The sequence below is a fragment of the Neodiprion lecontei genome, chromosome 3, assembly GCF_021901455.1.
Source record: "Neodiprion lecontei isolate iyNeoLeco1 chromosome 3, iyNeoLeco1.1, whole genome shotgun sequence".
Lineage (NCBI taxonomy): Eukaryota > Metazoa > Arthropoda > Insecta > Hymenoptera > Diprionidae > Neodiprion > Neodiprion lecontei.
Window position 1 is genome coordinate 957302 of NC_060262.1, and position 16683 is coordinate 973984.

Consider the following 16683-nt stretch of genomic DNA (forward strand, 5'->3'; position numbering starts at 1 on the left):
ATCTACATTGGCAGTTCGATATCCGTTTACCATTTGCCGATTGGCGAACATGTCCGGCACGCTAAAGTCCGTGTCCCTGTTGAGTTTCTCGAAGAATCTGTCGCGAATGTAATACCAGAGTCACGGTTCTATTCAAAGTACTCGCGATAAAACTCTGTGCGATTCAAAACTCCCGGGGCGACCGACGCAGTTCGTAAAGTTGCCGCCAGACGGCGTAACTCTCTAAACTCTCTCGCTGAAGAAACGAGCTTTGAAATACTCGCTATCTTCGGGGCAATTATCTCGGCGGAAAAACTAAACACACAAAACTGGTAACGACGCAAGATGAAAACGCATGCGGAAGGTGAAAAGGCATCGGGAGCGCGGAAAAAATTGCGATGCACGTAGAGTCTCGGGGAGGGGGGGTCGGAGTTACTCGTTATCGAGCAACGGGTGAGTTTATCAGTTCTGATACCGGGAGGAGAGCATCGTATATACATCCCCAGCGGTTGTGCGACGTGCCGCAGTGCGGGCCGAGCCGGCGTGCATAAGAGGCGAGTTGCGGAACGGTGTGAAATTATCTGATCGGACTCACCTGGCTGATTGTGAGCCGGAGCCGGATGCTGGAATTGTTCGCCCTCCTGCTTGGCCATCGGCTGCCTCGAGTTTGCGGCCTTCGCTGACCGGAACAATAAAAAACGTGCACAAAAATCTCCCGCCTCGACCTTTCGCCGAAGAATATTATCCGTTCGTAATTTACGATTTATATTGTGTATATATATAAGAGAACTCGCGGGTGTCGCACGCGATCCGCGACCCAGAGCTGCGCTGATGCTATAGAGTCCGACTTGCGAGGCAACGCCGCGGTCAAGCCGTGGCTGAAAGCCTCGCTGCGGCGAGGTGCGGGGCGAGAAAAGCGGCGCGGCCTGGCCGCTGGCTCTCTGGTGGGAGTCGCGGCTTTCGCCTTTAACCGAGGGAAAAACGTACGCTGTTATCGGCCCCGGGCCCCCTCCAGGTCGCGTCGGTCAACCCGGGCCGCCTCTCTTCTTCGACCGGCTACTCACAACTTCTTCTTCTCCTTACTATTACCAGGGTCCATCACCCCTTGTATTTTCGAGCCTCGATAAGGCCGCGATGTACTGTAAAAAAAAAAAAATGCGGTGTAGACTTTTATACAGTATTTTTCGTTGTCAATCTAACACTACCACACGTTCGAGTTCTAAATTGACCACAAATATCGCTCCATAGTCTCCGTTTTGATAACCGTTCCAAAAACCGCTCTCGGGATATTTTTTTCTCCACTCTGTCAATCGTCGATTTGACCCAATAATCGTTTTTTTTTTTTTACATCATCCAGGTATTTAACGGTATACTGGAACAGAACACGGTCGGTGTAGTTATCAGCCACGTTGATTAATATCTCGCAATTGGAAGAAAACGCCGCTAAAATTTTTAAAATGGACACAACGTTCAAGAGAGTGATCTTGTTTTTTTCATACATCGTTTCTGTCATCGCTAAATTGGCCAATTTTGGTCTTTATTTTATTTTATTTCTCGGTTTGTTTAGTATTATTTTTTTTCTTCATCTAATGTTGCGGATTATTATTCCACAAGCATAATCTCCGTCGGACTTTATTTCACATAAATGTATGTTACACATACCGTAAGTAATAAACTATACTGCTGAGTGTGAAATAAAAATCATATTATTATCTGCTATAAATTGTGGGAGCTTATGTTATGGATTCTTTTTCTTCGTCTGTTTAAAACATATTAAGCCGGATACACTACATACTGACTATATTTCGTAATGACGAATACATGTGTGAGTGACATGACTACTATACTTGAGAATGTATAACACGAACTCCCGTAACGCTCGTCTGTAATTTCTTCTCGTTACGAGACGAGGAACGCGTTTTGTAGCTATGTCGGTACCATGTACTTATTATTATTATTATAATATAAAAAGCATCTAGACGCAAATATCTCATCTTACTATTATTATTATTAGTATTATTATTATTGTTGTTGTTGTTGTTGCTTTTATTATTTTAACAGCAAATTAAATTACGTTCAGAATTGACATCCACGAACTTGATTCTTCTTATGACAAAAATTCGAACGCCAAAAAAAATTTTCCTAAATTCTTTCACGATGTTCCATTACGAAAGAAATGAAATTTTTTAATCAAACAATCACCGTACGATTGTAATTTTTTATTGAAATAAATCTACCCTGCAGTATTAAAGTTGTGTGTAATTATTCACGATCCGCTCCACCGTTGTTATTGAAATTTTTCTATCGTTGTGCCTCGAAATTAGTGAGTCAATATCTTGAAACAAGATTGGAAAATTAGTTGGCACAACTTCCTGTTTAAAGTATCGAACTCCTCTCGCGTACCTGGAGTATATATCATCTTTCTGAAAACACGTTCAGCCCCAGCGTGCGCGTATCCTTGACCCGCGCGTCTCTCGGGAGCAAAACACAAGTGCCGGAAGTTTAATATTCTCGATCCATAGCAATAACAGACCGGCAAAGAGTGACTGCATCAGTCCGGTGCAAAGCCCAGCAACGCCTGATGCCTGAACGTGTAATTCATCTCCTTCTGCGTCGACCAGGAACGCCGCGGCTCTCGTTAGTTGGGTAATAATTCTTGCTACAAATCGTTTCACATCGCAAACCTACAGGTGTATACATATTCGTCGATACACACTGGTGGTAAGTAAGCGTGCGTCGCGATTCTCGATTATCAAGGAAATTTAATGGTACGGAAAATGCGATGCGGTCGATCGTTAATAACCATAAAATGAAACTGCGTACAATTTCTTCGGAGGTTTACCAAAGTTTTTTTTACCTCGCAATTTGAACTGATCCCACTGCCCGGCTTGCGGTAAAAATAATTCGTGAAAGCGCCACCAGTCGGGAAGAAATTGGCGCTAATGTTTGAACCGCTGGATGTGAGACCGTGGTTTGAACCAACTTGTTGCGCTATCTGGCGGAGCTTTGGACAACTGTGATATGAGGTTGGCTGGGTTGCCGATGATTCGGCGCTGTTCTGAAGGTATAACAATGGGATGTTACTACAAGGGAATTTTGAACTAAACACTGTCACAAGTATTCAGTTATCGCGAAATAAAGGTCTGAGGACGAAAAAATACATCAATAGTTGTGGAATCAAGTCATAACATTATGTATTATAAAGCTACTTTAAACATGACTATAATTTCAAGCTTAGTTGACTACTTGAAAATTTGTTGAAATACCTGAATTACGAAGAGATAATTTTGAATACACAATGCTTAGGTAAAAAATCGTATAGTTTCATTTACTTACCTTTAACCTTTGAGCTTGCTAAGCGCCGTAAGTTGTTGTACTGAAATAAAAATATAAGTGCTCAATAAGGAGAAAATGAAGAATAAACATGTAAGTTATTCGTGATTGTGAAATTTAATTGAGATGCACTTTAATATGTCTAGTCCTTTAGGTAAAAACATGAATTAGAAATGTACAAAATTATTCATAGTGTTTCGTTTAGTTGATAAAATTGCGCCTGACCTTCGATAGAAATCCTCCGCTTTTTCTATGATTGTCGCAGTGTTTTAGATTTCGATGGTTTGGTCCTGACGTTTCGGTTGATATGTTCGGGTATTCTTCGGTTGATGGTTTTTTTCCATACCTCATACCTCATCTCAAAAGGAGAAAAAACAATCAAACGGAGAATACCCAACACAAAATGCTGAACATTTCGAAGACTATCCATTCACAGATGATAGCGTGTTGGAAGGTGATGTTGAAAAAGACCCAGATTGGACCAAAACGGCTCTGTTTAGTCGGACTAGAAAAATCATGGTAAGCCTTTAGTTACTCGCAAATATAGTATTCATATCATGGTATACGAAGTTTAAAAAAATCGAATAGTTACATGAAATAGATACATTATGAAGAGAAAATATTTCATATAATAATTTCAAAAAAATTACATTGCATGATTGAGGCTCTGCTTCTTTTTTGGCAGCCCCTTCTACGGGTTTAACTCCGCGGAGTTGATCAAGCAGGTGGGCTACAACTTCTTCGTGTTCGGCATTCACCTGAACGATCAGGTGAATGCCGAACACGAAGAAGTTGTAGCCCACCAATTGAATGCCGAGCACGAAGAAGTTGTGGCCCACCTGCTCTTTGTGTTGGAGTTCCATTTGTGCCTCTCGTTCTCTCTGTTTCAAAAGTTTTGATTTTGAGTCTCGGTCACCTTTAAGACTAAGATCGTGGGACTCCTAAATCAGGATTTATTAATGATAGAAAAAAAAATATCCAGATACGAAATGAAACGTAATGAATCTTACAATATTCTGTCTACTTCGTTGGATTTTCGTCAGATGAAGTAACTGGTTTTTCATCATAATCTCCTTCTTACCCTCATAAACTCCAATTTATCATGATTGTACAACGTAAAATAAATTTTGGACAAATGAGAACGGATCGATCGATAGATTAATTTGGCCAAATCATGAAAAAGTTGGTCGTCCATGGTTGTAAAAAATAGAGTGAATTTTCATTGGAACAAGAAAACGCACCTAATTCATGACTTCCGTAAGTCTGGAGTTTCCATCGCACCGGTACCAGCGGTGATCCAATTTCCTCGATACCACTATCTGGAATCAAAAGGGACGAGATACGATCACGTGACATTTGGAGGAGAGTCGATAGGTATAGGCGCACGGTCATTAACCAGCGGCGCACCCGTATTGCACAAGACTTGACACGACGAGGCTGGTATCCGCATCCCCACAGGTACGTACCCTACGTAGATACGAGCATGTGAAATGCAATTAAGCAAATGAGTCCGAAGCTCGTCTCCGTCCCAGCACCGCCCTCGTTAGCCTCCGACGAGTTTTACCTCCGTCTGAACTATAACCGCGAGTTTAATTTCCGCTAAGCACCATCCTCAAAGTACCTGCGGTTTCGCCTATTCGCGAGGAATAATTTGTCTTGTGGATCTCAAAGTAAGGGCACAACAATCGAGTATACTTGAAAGGTTTTCTCATCTCATTCCGGATCCAACGTATCACGAAAAAATAAGCTGCATCCTAGATGCCTGTATTCGTTATTGTAGCCAGGGTGATTGGGATCAATCCGACAACGCAAGGCGGATGATGAGCGACTCCTCTGACGTCGTGTTTCTACGAATTTGCGAAAGACGCGACAGGTGCGAGTCGAAGTTCAAAGGGACGATTACACCGAATGTTCAAAAATTGGAACGTTACCGTCTTTCGCTACTTCTATATGCGATAAACGCTTCACGAGATACGTGTAAGTTGGTAAGATTTCGAGGGGTTGGGGGCAAAATTTCCGAAAGACTAAAAGGTCGACGGATAGAAATGCCGAAAATCAAATTAACGAAAATTGAAAACGTAGAAAAGACGTAACTAGGAAAAACTGTGTTGGTAAAAGAATAAAAATTGAGAACGCGAATATGTAGAAATAAATTCATACAGAAATACCTCTTAAGAATAAGCAAGATTACGACGGGCAAAATATCGATTTGACATAAGTATGAAATACTGGAAAAGACGAGTGTTCAACTTTCAGAGTCGTACTTTTTACGGAAATTCACAAATCCGAATTTTATCGAAGCGAAACATCCATAACTCGAAAAGTCAATGTACCGAATCTCATTCGTACAGAAGGACCAAAATAACGAAAGCATATTGTCTACCAGTTTCAGTGTCGGTTAATAGTTAATAGATAGCATCCTATCATTCGGAGCTTTGGTCATTCTACATTTTCCGGATCGAAATTTTACTTCTTGGCAACTTTTATTTTCGACACATTTTTTCGGTTCATTGGATTTTCAAAGTGTTTGCCGTTCTTAATTTCAAATTCATAAATATCAATTTTCCACATCTCTTATACATTCTGTGATTTGTTCATTGGGTATGCAAACTATCCTGAAAAACCTTTTTCGGATAAATAATCTTTCGGTAAAACAATTGTTCGACTTAGTGATTCAACTGATATTTCTTTATTTCATAATTCCTCACCGAGCAGATCTATCGGAACTACGAAGCGATGAAACGGCATGGTCGAAGGCCTCTGAACGAATTGCACTTGGACCACCCGTGCTTCCCTCATGTGTTCACCCGCTATGTCACCAGCGCAGAGGCAAGCGTTTTATTCTCGAGACCCCGCCGAGTCTCTCAATCATCTGAATGGCTGATATTATTATCGATTTGTCTTGCAGGCGAACAAGACTGCCTCTCCGATCAACGCAATGCGGATCAAGAAAGGGTTTTACAAATTTGATGACGAAGCCTTCCACATCTCATTCCAAGTCCAGGAGCAGCTCTTTTTCGTGACCGATGCGACGGATTCTTCGACCTGAGTTTGATCGGTTTTACAAGCGTGAGTGAATTTGTTTCGACGTCACCAAATTCGTCATCGTGATCTAGATGGAGAGCGTTATACAAGTAAAAACTGAGAAAACTTAATGTGATACTTAAGTAAAAAGGATCTAGACGCAAATATCTCATCAGGGTGCGAATTGCGGGGCGATAAGGGTATCGATTGTTTGGTTTTTTATTTATCCTGACAACTGACGTTCCAATACCTAACTGCATACTGTTTTCCTGTCCATTTGTATCAGTATCACCAAGTAGGTTGAAACCACTCCAACGATCTGGAACGAAATTTAGAGGGCTTGACGCGGTCCGATCAAGACTCTCAATGCTACAACTTACCGCACTGAGTAGTCTCCGATCGATGGTGAAGAATCCGCAGGCGTTGAAATTCAGACTCTCTTGAGACATCTGAAGACAGAAGTGCTGAATCTGAAACGGTCGGGAGATCGACATAGCCACAGGTATAAGTTTTAAAAAAAGGTGAAACATAATTTACCTGAGTGCTCAGAAGGCTCGACGCCTGGTGCAAAGGAATCTCATAGATGATGACAGCGGTGCGACTCGCCTGCGCCGAAAGAGAAGGCAAAAATTGTCAGACTCTCCGTAACTTCCTGGCCTCGAGTTTTTACCGGTAGAGCTTTTTAAGGATCGGGATGTTACGGAAAGACCACCTTTACGGTTTAAGGGGTTACATATACCTTTTTTGAGGCAAAAAATCACCCGTTTTATTCCAGAGACTGCCGTGATCCGAAAAAATTGAATTTTCAAATTCCAACTCGATGAGTACTAGTTTCATCTATCTCCTTCAAAAAAATTTTTCTCACATACAAAATAATTGAGGTACGTCTAGTAACGCAAATGCTATAAACATAAACACGCCCCGGGAAAAATGACTGTAACTTTTTTACCGTTTGAAATTTTTCAACCAAATTTTCACACACTGTAGATAACGTGTCATACTTTAAAAGATATGTAATGGTTGTTGAATAAAATTCAGTTTAATACTGGAAAAAAAATTCTCAAACATAACCCTAGTTTTAGCCGTTCCGGGTGTGTGTAACCCCTTAAACGAAAATCACCTCGTTGCTGGCCCGACTGCACGCGTAGCTAACGTAGGAAAGACGCCCGACGTAGAAAGTGAACCACATCACCTTCTGGACTGCTATTTCGGCGGGATTCTGCTCCAGCAGGATGAAGTGGTAAGCCTCGTAGAGCTGCCCGGTCACCATGACGAGAGAAATCGCTGTGATGGCTAGGAGCTGGACACCGAAGGATCCGTTCACCTGCATCGTCGAGTCAGAAAAGCTTGACGAACAAACTCATCTTCAATTTAGGATTCGTGGCCCAAGGAGATTAATTCGAAGAAGAGTTTCGTCGAGAAAGGTCATTGGATCGGCTTTTGCAAAATAATTCAATTGCAAATTTCTTTCGTTTTCTTCAAACTCAATTTCACTAATTGCATCTTTAACTTATTCTTTTGATTTCGCAAAAGTCAATCCAATGACCTTCCTCGACGAAACACTTCCTCGAACCCATTTCCCGCGCTAGGTAAAAGTGTGAGTTCATGTTGGACCGTCAAGTGAATTGGACCACTCCGAAAGAACCGATTCAACGTCTTGGTCATGGAGACTACACAAGGAGCACGAACCCCATGTGAACAAATAACTGCTCGATATAAGATGACGCTGGTGGAGGGAGTATATGGCGGTTCTACCGATCACGTTGCAAGATCATCGATTGAACGATCTTGGGCATCCATGGAACCAATGACACTTTGGTGCAAAAGAACCACTAGCGTCGCTAGTGGTACAGAAAATAAACATAACGTGTACGATTACCGTGACGATTTTCGTCAATTCCCCAATTTGAGTTCGTGCTTCTTACGTAGTCTCCATGGTATCGGTGTCCCAACGTCCTCCTCACCTTCTTCGAGATCTCACAAAGGTCGTGATGAGCTAGTCGAAGTTTCTCGACGTTTGCGACGATCCTCGCGTTCTCCTTGCCGAGGGTTCCTCGATCGGAGTCGGCAGCAACGAAGACGAGGCCCAGGCCAACGGGCGGTTTGCGATGCTCGACAAAGGCCTTGAGCACTCGGTTGAGCTCGGAAAACCGGTCGGTTATCACGGCTAGGTAATCGACGAACAGGCAGTCGATGACCATGGTGGACGAGACCGCGTAGCCGTAGCAGAGACAGTGGACGAGGATCAGGACAGAGCTGAGCTGGAACATCTTGAAGAGGTCCCGGTATCCAAGGACCACCGGGAAGGCCAATGACATTGAAATCTGGACGAGCTGCCTGCGGCGGAGCCACGCGTTCGTTATCCTGGCACCGAGATACCTGAAAGCAGAAGAAACGCCGATGGCGATTAGTCCGCGAGGCGGTGTTTTCAACGGGGTTTCAAGCCACCTGAGCACCACGTCGACCCGCCTCATGTCCTGGATCGGAAAGAGGAAACGGTGCGGTTGGACGAGGCATGTGACCAGGATAACCGCCACCAGGATCGCGTTCGCCGCCGCCTGCGCCCACAAAATCAGCGAGTCGATGTTGGTCAGCGTCTCCGCCTTTCCGCTCAACAGGAAGACGAAACTCCCGTAAAGCAGTCCTCCCACCACCAGGAAGACCCAGAGTGTGTAGGCCCTACCCCATTTTCCCTGTATGTTCAGGCCCAGAATCTGCGACACGATTCGAAGCGGCCGCAATGCAACGTTCAATTCCCGCATCCTTGTCGCCGCAACGTTTCGCCCGAGTCTCTTCATCCTGAATTATTGTGCCAAGGTTTCGCGGATCCGCCTAGTAGAAGCAGAGTTTTTTTATTAAACGTGTTAGATACAAATAAAAAAAAAAAAAAGAACACGAATAATGTCACAGGTCTACAACCAAAACACTACAAGTTTTTTATACCGTTTCTTATAGATTTAAAAAAAAAATTCCACCACGTCAATTTTTTTCTCGAACTCGTGTTTGTAGTTTCAAAGTGAAACTTCCGTTTAATTCGAAATCTGGTATTCTGTTCTTGATTCTAAAAATCCTATGCGAAAATGATTTCTGACTTCTATTTAAAATGTATTAAAGTGAGACTTACTGTTAAGCTTTCTTTATGCAAACACCTCGCATCCTCCAAAAATACTGTACGCGATGGAGAGGAATGGAAGTAATTTTTGGATTCAGCGTACTCGAAAACATAATATTACACGTACCAAAGATATTTCATGCAGCTGAGATAAAATATTTTTTGCAGACATGTGTATACGAAATTTTAATAGAATTCTGATCTTTTTCTTACATGTCGAATTCCGTAGTGCTTGTGTGAATAATTCGACCACAACTTGGCAGTTGTATCTCGTTCGCCACGGTGATACGAGCTTCGGCAACGACCTGACAAAATTGCACGACTCGTGGTCTGCGGATCACGCGATGCGGTACTAATGCCGGAGAATTTGCTCGGTCATTCGAGCTAAGCGCGACCGACGACAATGACTAATAGTTGCGATAAGCGGTCCTCTCTCCACCTTTCTTCTTTTATTGCGGGCTTCATCAAGATGATCGGATAATTTTTACTCACGTTTTTCTTGGCGTATGAATACACTTTTTGAGATATTTGTTTATCCGTTTGTTTGATGGTGCTGTTTGTCAGATTCCTGGGAGCAATAATAAGTAAGTATAAAGTATACCCAATGAACGATACGATAATTAGTAACGGACAGCTGAAGTAAAGATGCGGTTTACGATTCGCCCTCGATTTTACGGAGAGAAAGGAAATTACCGAGTTAAAGTGTAGTTCGTATTTAGTTTCGAAGAACGAGAAATAAAGGAAGAAATAAAGAAGAACAGGGGGAAAAGAAGAAGAATCGTTACACCCTGCACGGATGTGTGTGCGGCTTTGAATTCGGGTAGCCGGAGAGTTGAAAAGCAGCCGAGATCTAAGTGCCTGCACCAGATGCCAGATTCCCTCTTTCGCAGTTTCGACAAAATGCTTTCCCGTCCGCGGGGGAAACAATACTCAAGAGCCAAGAATCAATTGAAAACCGAAAGCGCTTCAACTCGGCGACGAAAAAAAAACATTTCGGAAGGTCCAACATTTGGTCTTTGCAATTGTCCGCAAAAGTTTGCGAAAACCTAAGAAGAAGAAAAATTAAGAAAGCAAAACTTCAGCGAAATAATTTTGCCCCACTTATGTGAAAATTGAGGGGGTGGGGGTTAAAGCTCGGACGGTATAAAATCATACCGACTCTTTAGGTTTTTTTTTTTTCTTTTCAAAGAAAATGAAAACACTTGGAGGAATTTGAGTTTCAGGGCTTTATTGTTTATAGTTTCAAGAATATTTTAGAATTTTTTCATTGAAATTAATAACAAAATAGCGGCACTTGAAAGAAAACAAAAGAAAGAAAACTCCTAGAAATAGGTATGATTTTATACCGTCCAAGCTGTAACCCAACCCCCATCCTCAACTCTGTACGCGTCCGCGAAAACGTGGAGGGGTGGGAAATACAGCGCGGTGTCATTGATTTGCAATTGAAATTGATTGCGGCAATCAGAGCTTTTCGTCGCGGGTTCCGCACCGCAGCATGCTGCGGATCATCCGCCGTAATCATAATCACGATTACTCGTGGATCCCGAGGGCAGCGTTACCGATTTTACCGGGTCAAAGTTAAGCGACATTTGTCACGGCGAGTTGATCACCTTGCACGCTTCGCTTCAGATTTCCATACTCGCTCCACGAACCAAAACGCGACATTTGTCCAACGAATCGCACTTTTTTTTTTTTTTTTTTTTTTTAAATACCTAATACCTTTATTCTTTCAACGCTGTGGTTTTTCTTCCACGTTTTTTTGTCAGCTCGCTCGTTCCTTTTTTTTTTTCTTCTACATTCGTTCCGTCTTCTATTTTTTCCTTTTTGTTGTTGAATCCGCAGTTCGTATGAGCCGACTCGATTGCATGTACAGCTACGACTATCCCATGGGTCGATTTATCCATTCGAATTGAACTATGGAATTTTTGTTTCCAACCAATTGCTTCGCCTGTGCCGCTGCAGTGAATTTACTCTGCATAGATTGAAATATTGCGGACTCGCGTCAGTATTTTTTCTTTTTTTTTTTTACCGCTATGCTGAAAATTATTATAGAACGTGAAAAAAAAACTCCAGAATTCAAACAGTTTTACTGAAATCGTGCGTTAGAAACATACAGTGAAGATGAAAAAAATTCTCGTTCAAGTAGGTATGTAAAATCATTTGACGATGAAAAAAAGTTGAATAAAATTTTACCTTCACCTCCAAATTTTACATTAATCCTCAAACGTTCGCAGGGTATAAACCGACGGAGTGATTTCGATCATCTGACGAAGTGTTAGAAAATTTGTTTTTCTTTTTAATTCAACTCTAACAATAGAAGATACATTACGCTAAAATTACGTTACACGTACGTAGATATTAATTTCCACGTCGTAATAATTCAACGAAAAATGGTGTAAACAAAAAAAAAGAAAGAGAAACGTTTCTTTTTCTCTCTCTGCCAAACGTACAAGTATATCGACTTGACCGAAACGATAATAGCACAACTACAATAAGTTACGTCCGGGATGTCGTCGATAAAACGAAACGACGATAAGCGTAACGACTCGTGTATTCACAATTGTGTGTACGATATAGTCTACGATTATTAATTGCATCTCAAGGGAGGGATACTAGACAATTATTGTTGGATTGGAACCGCCGTCGGACCAATTCGGTAACGAAAGATCATGATAACAACTTTGATAGGCGAGTAGGATCAGCACACTGATCTGTGCGTTATAAGAATTGGAACGAAATGAAACACTTTTCAACACACGAAGATAACCGATAAGGACTGAACAAACACCTTACAGAGTTGTCGATAATTATTTAGACAAGTCGAGACCCTCCCCTTCCTTGTATGAATATCCTAATCTAAATGCCTACGTATACAAACACACGCACATTAAGAAAAACACTTTTCGGGAGCAACAATTGTCACATTTCGAACAAACCCTCGGGACTAGAATATCATTTTTTTTTTTTTATTTCACAACGAAAAAATGTTCAGTTTCTCGACTCGCGGAAATGTGACAGGTAGAATAAAATCGTCTTTCTCAGTGTGCGAGTAACATATGTAGGTATATTTATACGTTTTTTATTTGAAAATTTATTGACATACAACATGTATATTATATATACTTGTATAATAGATTTTGTACGCCTAAATATTGTTCAAATTATTCTTTCCTTTTTCTCTAATGACGGGTAGAGATGTAACATTACGAAATTTCAATTTCACTTTCAGAGTACGCAAAAAAAAAAAAAAATCTTGCTACATTTTGATCCCTTCGCTACGCGTCTCCAGTTTTTGTTAGCTTATATACATACACATATGTATATACATGTGTACGTATACATGTGTACGTATATATATATACGCTAATTATGATTATTCTTTTTGTTAGTATTTTATACACAAAGTAGATAACCTTTGATTTATTCCCGACGACTAATAGACGGTACAGAGTATTAAATTAGAAAATTATATCTCAAAGACTGGAATATAAAAATTGATAGGAAAATCGATTGAAATCTGCATGGAATAATGGTGATAATATTTCATGTCGAAAGGAGTTCGAGTTAGCGGATGTTGATTGAAATAATTATTATAAATATATATTTTAAATACGTTCGATTCGAACGAACAAAATCAGCATCAAGAGTAGAAAAAATGAACGTATTCCTTTTTAAGAATATATTTAGAATTGCGTTCGTTACGTATTTACGATCGTATATCAAGAACCGATAATGTTTCACGATTCCCATAATTCCACGAACTTTCCTTTCGTTTTCTTCTATTTCTACGACTGCGCAACTTCTCGAGAGATAAAAACTGTTCGTCTGAGAAAAATCGATGTTCGCATCGTCGCAGCCAATTGAATACTACGCGTCCTACAACGTCGATGACTAGAGTTGACGAAATCACTAAAAACGGATCGGGGCAATTTGATGAGTTAAAAATATAACTCTCTTCGACTAGTTTCTGCGTAATTAGGTTTCGAAAAAAAAAAAAAAAGAAGAATAAATATGAATAGAAAGAAAGAAAGTAACGGTAACGATTCACGTGCGCGTAAATACGTCACTCGACGATCAAACGCCGGCAGTTTCCTCCACGAGGCATCCTCCAGAAGTAGCAGCCGAATTCTGCCCCAGAGTGATGGTGATCTTGACAACGGGTTCGTCGTCGCCGGAAAGAACGTCGTTCTCTTCCCGTATCCTCACACCGACGATCCCCTCGTCGACGTCGTCGCCGACGTTCGTCGCGTCGTGAAATTGGCGATAAACGTTGCAATCATTCACGCAATTATCACCGTCAACGATCTGGTAAACGTTTTCACGACAGCCGCAGTCTTTCGTCGGTGAAACGTTTCGCGATGACGAACGAAACATCTGCACCGTCGGCGAGCTGAAATTTACCCTCTTGTGACGTTTCAACGGAAAAACGCACCGCTGAACAAGCGAGTTCCGAGGCGGTTTGTTTTTCGGATGGTTCGGGAAAGATTCCACCAAAAAACTAGCCGCCAACTCGGTACTGTTCTTCGGATATTTTTACTCGTTTCCTCTTACAATTAGTATGTCCTGCAAGTTCGGCCAAGTTGGCGATTGATTTTTCGTCGAATCAGTAGTGAAATCACACTTTAAACAGTTTCCAAAGAGCTTGTCCCTGCCGAATTAATATACTCACCACTTGCGGAGATCGTTGATTAAATTTTTCGGATCGAGTTCAGCCCAATCCGGAAGCTGCAGCTGGATGCCAAAGTCCTTTGACATGGACGGGGAAGATCTCCTCCTTCCATTTCCGATTGGGTTATCGTCAACCTTGAGGGGTCTTTCCTTCGCGCGGTAAACGCTCTCGTTGGAATTGCATATCTTCTCGATCGACCTGCAGAGTTTCTCCATCGATCTCGAAACGATAGTTTCCATCGAATTGTTCAATTTCGTAACAACCGACTTTGGCACCTCCGTCCCGCCGCCCCTTCTTCCAACTTTGTCATCTTCTTCGGAGGATATGCAGAAGAGATCGGCCAACAGCTCCTCGCCCGTCTGAACGCTGAGTGTTCGGCGCTGGATCGTCGCCCTGCAGCTGTCTGTCGGGAGTTGTACGAAAATGAGAATAGAACCAGGGCAAGGCGGGGAGAGTCCAATTTAAGATTGGCAATTACTCCCGGTACGCCAACAAAAAGCATTAGCATCAAACTGGATTCCCGGTTTGCATTACAACGGCGCATTGTTCGTTGCACGCAGCGAATAGAGAGCGAAACAGAGAGAAAGGGGGGGGGGGGGATGGGAATGGGAGTAGATTGAATCAGGGAAATTCGAAACGCGTGAATCGTAGGGGTGCTCTTCCGTTGTGCATTGTCATGCGGATCTGTGCGGGGATTTACAATCGCGTCAACTACACCGCGATTGTGACTTACTACTGGCTTCGGTCGCCTCGGATTCCCCCGACAGTCGATATATCGTCTGCTTCGACGGGGGCTCGGCGATAGCGGCGGCAACTCGGGCCCCGATGTGGCACCTGATTGACTTGCTGGTGGTGAAGAGGGCCCGGTTATTCCGCTCGGGCCGTAGGACGATTATGTAGAGTTTCGGTAGGAAGAGAAAAATAAGAGTGACCGAGGCGCTGAGGGTCACGCACATGCACATCGTTATCACCTGCGGCAGAGACGATTCGTTAGAAATCCGACGGCTGAATCTCGGGCATTCGTTTCACCCATGGGATAAACGCTCCTCGAGTTAGCCGCACCGACAAATAACTTCAGGACCTCGAGATTTCGAAAGATTTTCAGTTACTTCGCGTGATTTCAAGCGTCTTCAGGTGACTCGACGACTCGATAACTTCAGGCGACTGTCGTAACTTTACGTGAGTTCACCTGACTTGAAGCAATTCCGTGATTTTGAACGAGTCCAAGTAACTCGAAAGGACTCTTTGTACGACATACACCCAACTCCAGGAGCGGTTACCCTCCGGCGTTTGTTTTCACGCACTTTGGACTCGCTGCCGAAGTAAATCGGCACGAACGCGACCCAAATGACGCAGGTCGTGTACATAGCGAACCCGATGAACTTTGCCTCGTTGAAATTCTCCGGGACGTTCCTGGTCTTGACGGCGTAGAGAGTGCAGAGGACTATCAGGACCGCGTCGAAGGCCAGAGGGGAGAGCACGGCTCTCGGCGACGTGGCGCAGGTCAGGACGGATCTGTCCCGAGCCGGAAATTCCTGCAGAGGTAACGGCGGGTCCAGCAGCATCATCGCCGTCGCGACGCCCGCCTCGATAAGGATCAGGATGCAGGTGATGACGACCTGCGTTGGGATCAGAGAGAAATGTTGTATCCTGCCCGATTTTCGAGCCGCGGCGTAATCTCGAGGACTCACCTGCGCCGTGGCGGACATGAAGAGCGGCTTTCGCGTGGGAAAGCGCTTCTTCGAGCCGGCCAAAATCCTTGCTATTCTGTTCGTCTTCGTCAAAAGGCTCGCGTATATCATCGCGAAGCTTATTCCCGGCATTAAGCGGCTCACCGCGCACGAGAGTCCGCTCGGCTTTGCCAGGATTGGGAATACCTGGAGAAGTGTTTTATCGTTATCGCAACTAAAATTCGGCCACGCTCCGCGTGGATCAACCGGATTACCGCTATCGGGAGTATATACCAAGTTTTACTGGATTTTTGTTTATTTTTATTTTCTCACGGTTCAACGAGAGGGAGCTTCTCGAAATGGTTACGACTTGAAGAGTCGAAAAATCAACAACCGATCTCTCCGTACCTTCGGGCAAACCCGAGGAACAGTGTTCCGGCATTCATCTTTATTCATAACGGAATACGGAATGCCATATTCAATTTGGCGAAACGCTTGTATGCGGTTTTCCGGTTTCTTGCGGTAGCTGATTGCACAACTGCGATATTAAGCGAGTTGAACTTTGTGCCAAAAGAATATGGTGCGAGGGTTTCTTCTTCTTCTTCTTCTTCTTCGAGTTTCTCAACTCAATTACGATTAATTTGCATTGGGAATATGAGTTTTGAAAAAATAAAAAAAAAAGACAGAGAGAAGAGAAAGAGAAAGAGGGAAAAAACTAACAAGAAGAAAGAAAAATTAAGCTTGCGAAAATATTTTAACGGCTTCGGTACCGCTAACACCGAGTTGGTCCGCAAATTAATCATGCTCCGTAGCTGGCCGTCCGGTCCGCTGTTGTTATCTTCTTAAGCCTACAGTTCCTACAGCCGGAGAGACGTTTCATATACTCACTCCAAGGC

The 16683-nt window shown here is 42.9% G+C and overlaps 3 protein-coding genes across 10 annotated transcripts in view; all 3 read right to left on the reverse strand.

The window, feature by feature from the left end:
• The window catches only part of LOC107222964 (box A-binding factor), a 60075-nt gene extending 59375 nt beyond the window's left edge, over nt 1–700 (reverse strand). Inside the window, exon 1 of the mRNA XM_046734762.1 lies at nt 575–700. Coding sequence (XP_046590718.1) covers nt 575–632 — 58 coding nt within the window. The 5' untranslated portion in view covers nt 633–700. The remainder of the gene's footprint in view (nt 1–574) is intronic.
• A 3042-nt stretch (nt 701–3742) lies between these two features.
• LOC107222965 (putative gustatory receptor 28b) lies at nt 3743–9911 on the reverse strand. Of its 7 annotated transcripts, XM_046734769.1 has the most exons (8): nt 9662–9911; nt 8301–9168; nt 7457–7660; nt 6717–6942; nt 6587–6655; nt 4554–4631; nt 4152–4193; nt 3743–3804 (listed from the first exon to the last, which is right to left on the reverse strand). In XM_046734769.1, the coding sequence occupies exons 2-8, from the start codon at nt 9132–9134 to the stop codon at nt 3743–3745; spliced, it is 1515 nt and encodes a 504-aa protein (XP_046590725.1). In that variant the 5' UTR covers nt 9135–9168; nt 9662–9911. The 7 variants fall into 7 exon arrangements, with proteins under 7 accessions (XP_046590725.1, XP_015518006.2, XP_046590726.1 ...); XM_046734771.1 differs by lacking the exons at nt 3743–3804; nt 4152–4193; nt 4554–4631 and adding an exon at nt 6301–6424 and having other exon boundaries at nt 6717–6806; nt 6874–6942; XM_015662520.2 differs by lacking the exons at nt 3743–3804; nt 4152–4193; nt 4554–4631 and having other exon boundaries at nt 6258–6655; nt 8301–8715; nt 8785–9168.
• Nucleotides 9912–11182: 1271 nt separating this feature from the next.
• Nucleotides 11183–16683, reverse strand: part of LOC107228211 (metabotropic glutamate receptor 1-like) — a 43444-nt gene continuing 37943 nt past the window's right edge. For both annotated transcript variants that reach the window (XM_046734761.1, XM_046734760.1), the window contains 5 exons: nt 15809–15994; nt 15422–15736; nt 14851–15088; nt 14118–14520; nt 11183–13838 (listed from right to left, as the gene is read on the reverse strand). In XM_046734761.1, the coding sequence (XP_046590717.1) occupies nt 13523–13838; nt 14118–14520; nt 14851–15088; nt 15422–15736; nt 15809–15994 (1458 nt within the window). In that variant the 3' untranslated portion in view covers nt 11183–13522. The remainder of the gene's footprint in view (nt 13839–14117; nt 14521–14850; nt 15089–15421; nt 15737–15808; nt 15995–16683) is intronic.

What these genes read in the sequence shown, in the direction of transcription:
- LOC107222965 (XM_046734766.1), bottom strand. Translation starts at nt 9,134, where the DNA reads ATGAAGAGACTCGGGCGAAACGTTGCGGCGACAAGGATGCGGGAATTG. An exon ending in TTTGTGAGATCTCGAAGAAG is followed by an intron (nt 7,661 to 8,300) that starts GTGAGGAGGACG and finishes TCGACGATGCAG; the next exon opens with GTGAACGGATCCTTCGGTGT. An exon ending in ATCGGAGACTACTCAGTGCG is followed by an intron (nt 6,656 to 6,716) that starts GTAAGTTGTAGC and finishes ATTTCGTTCCAG; the next exon opens with ATCGTTGGAGTGGTTTCAAC.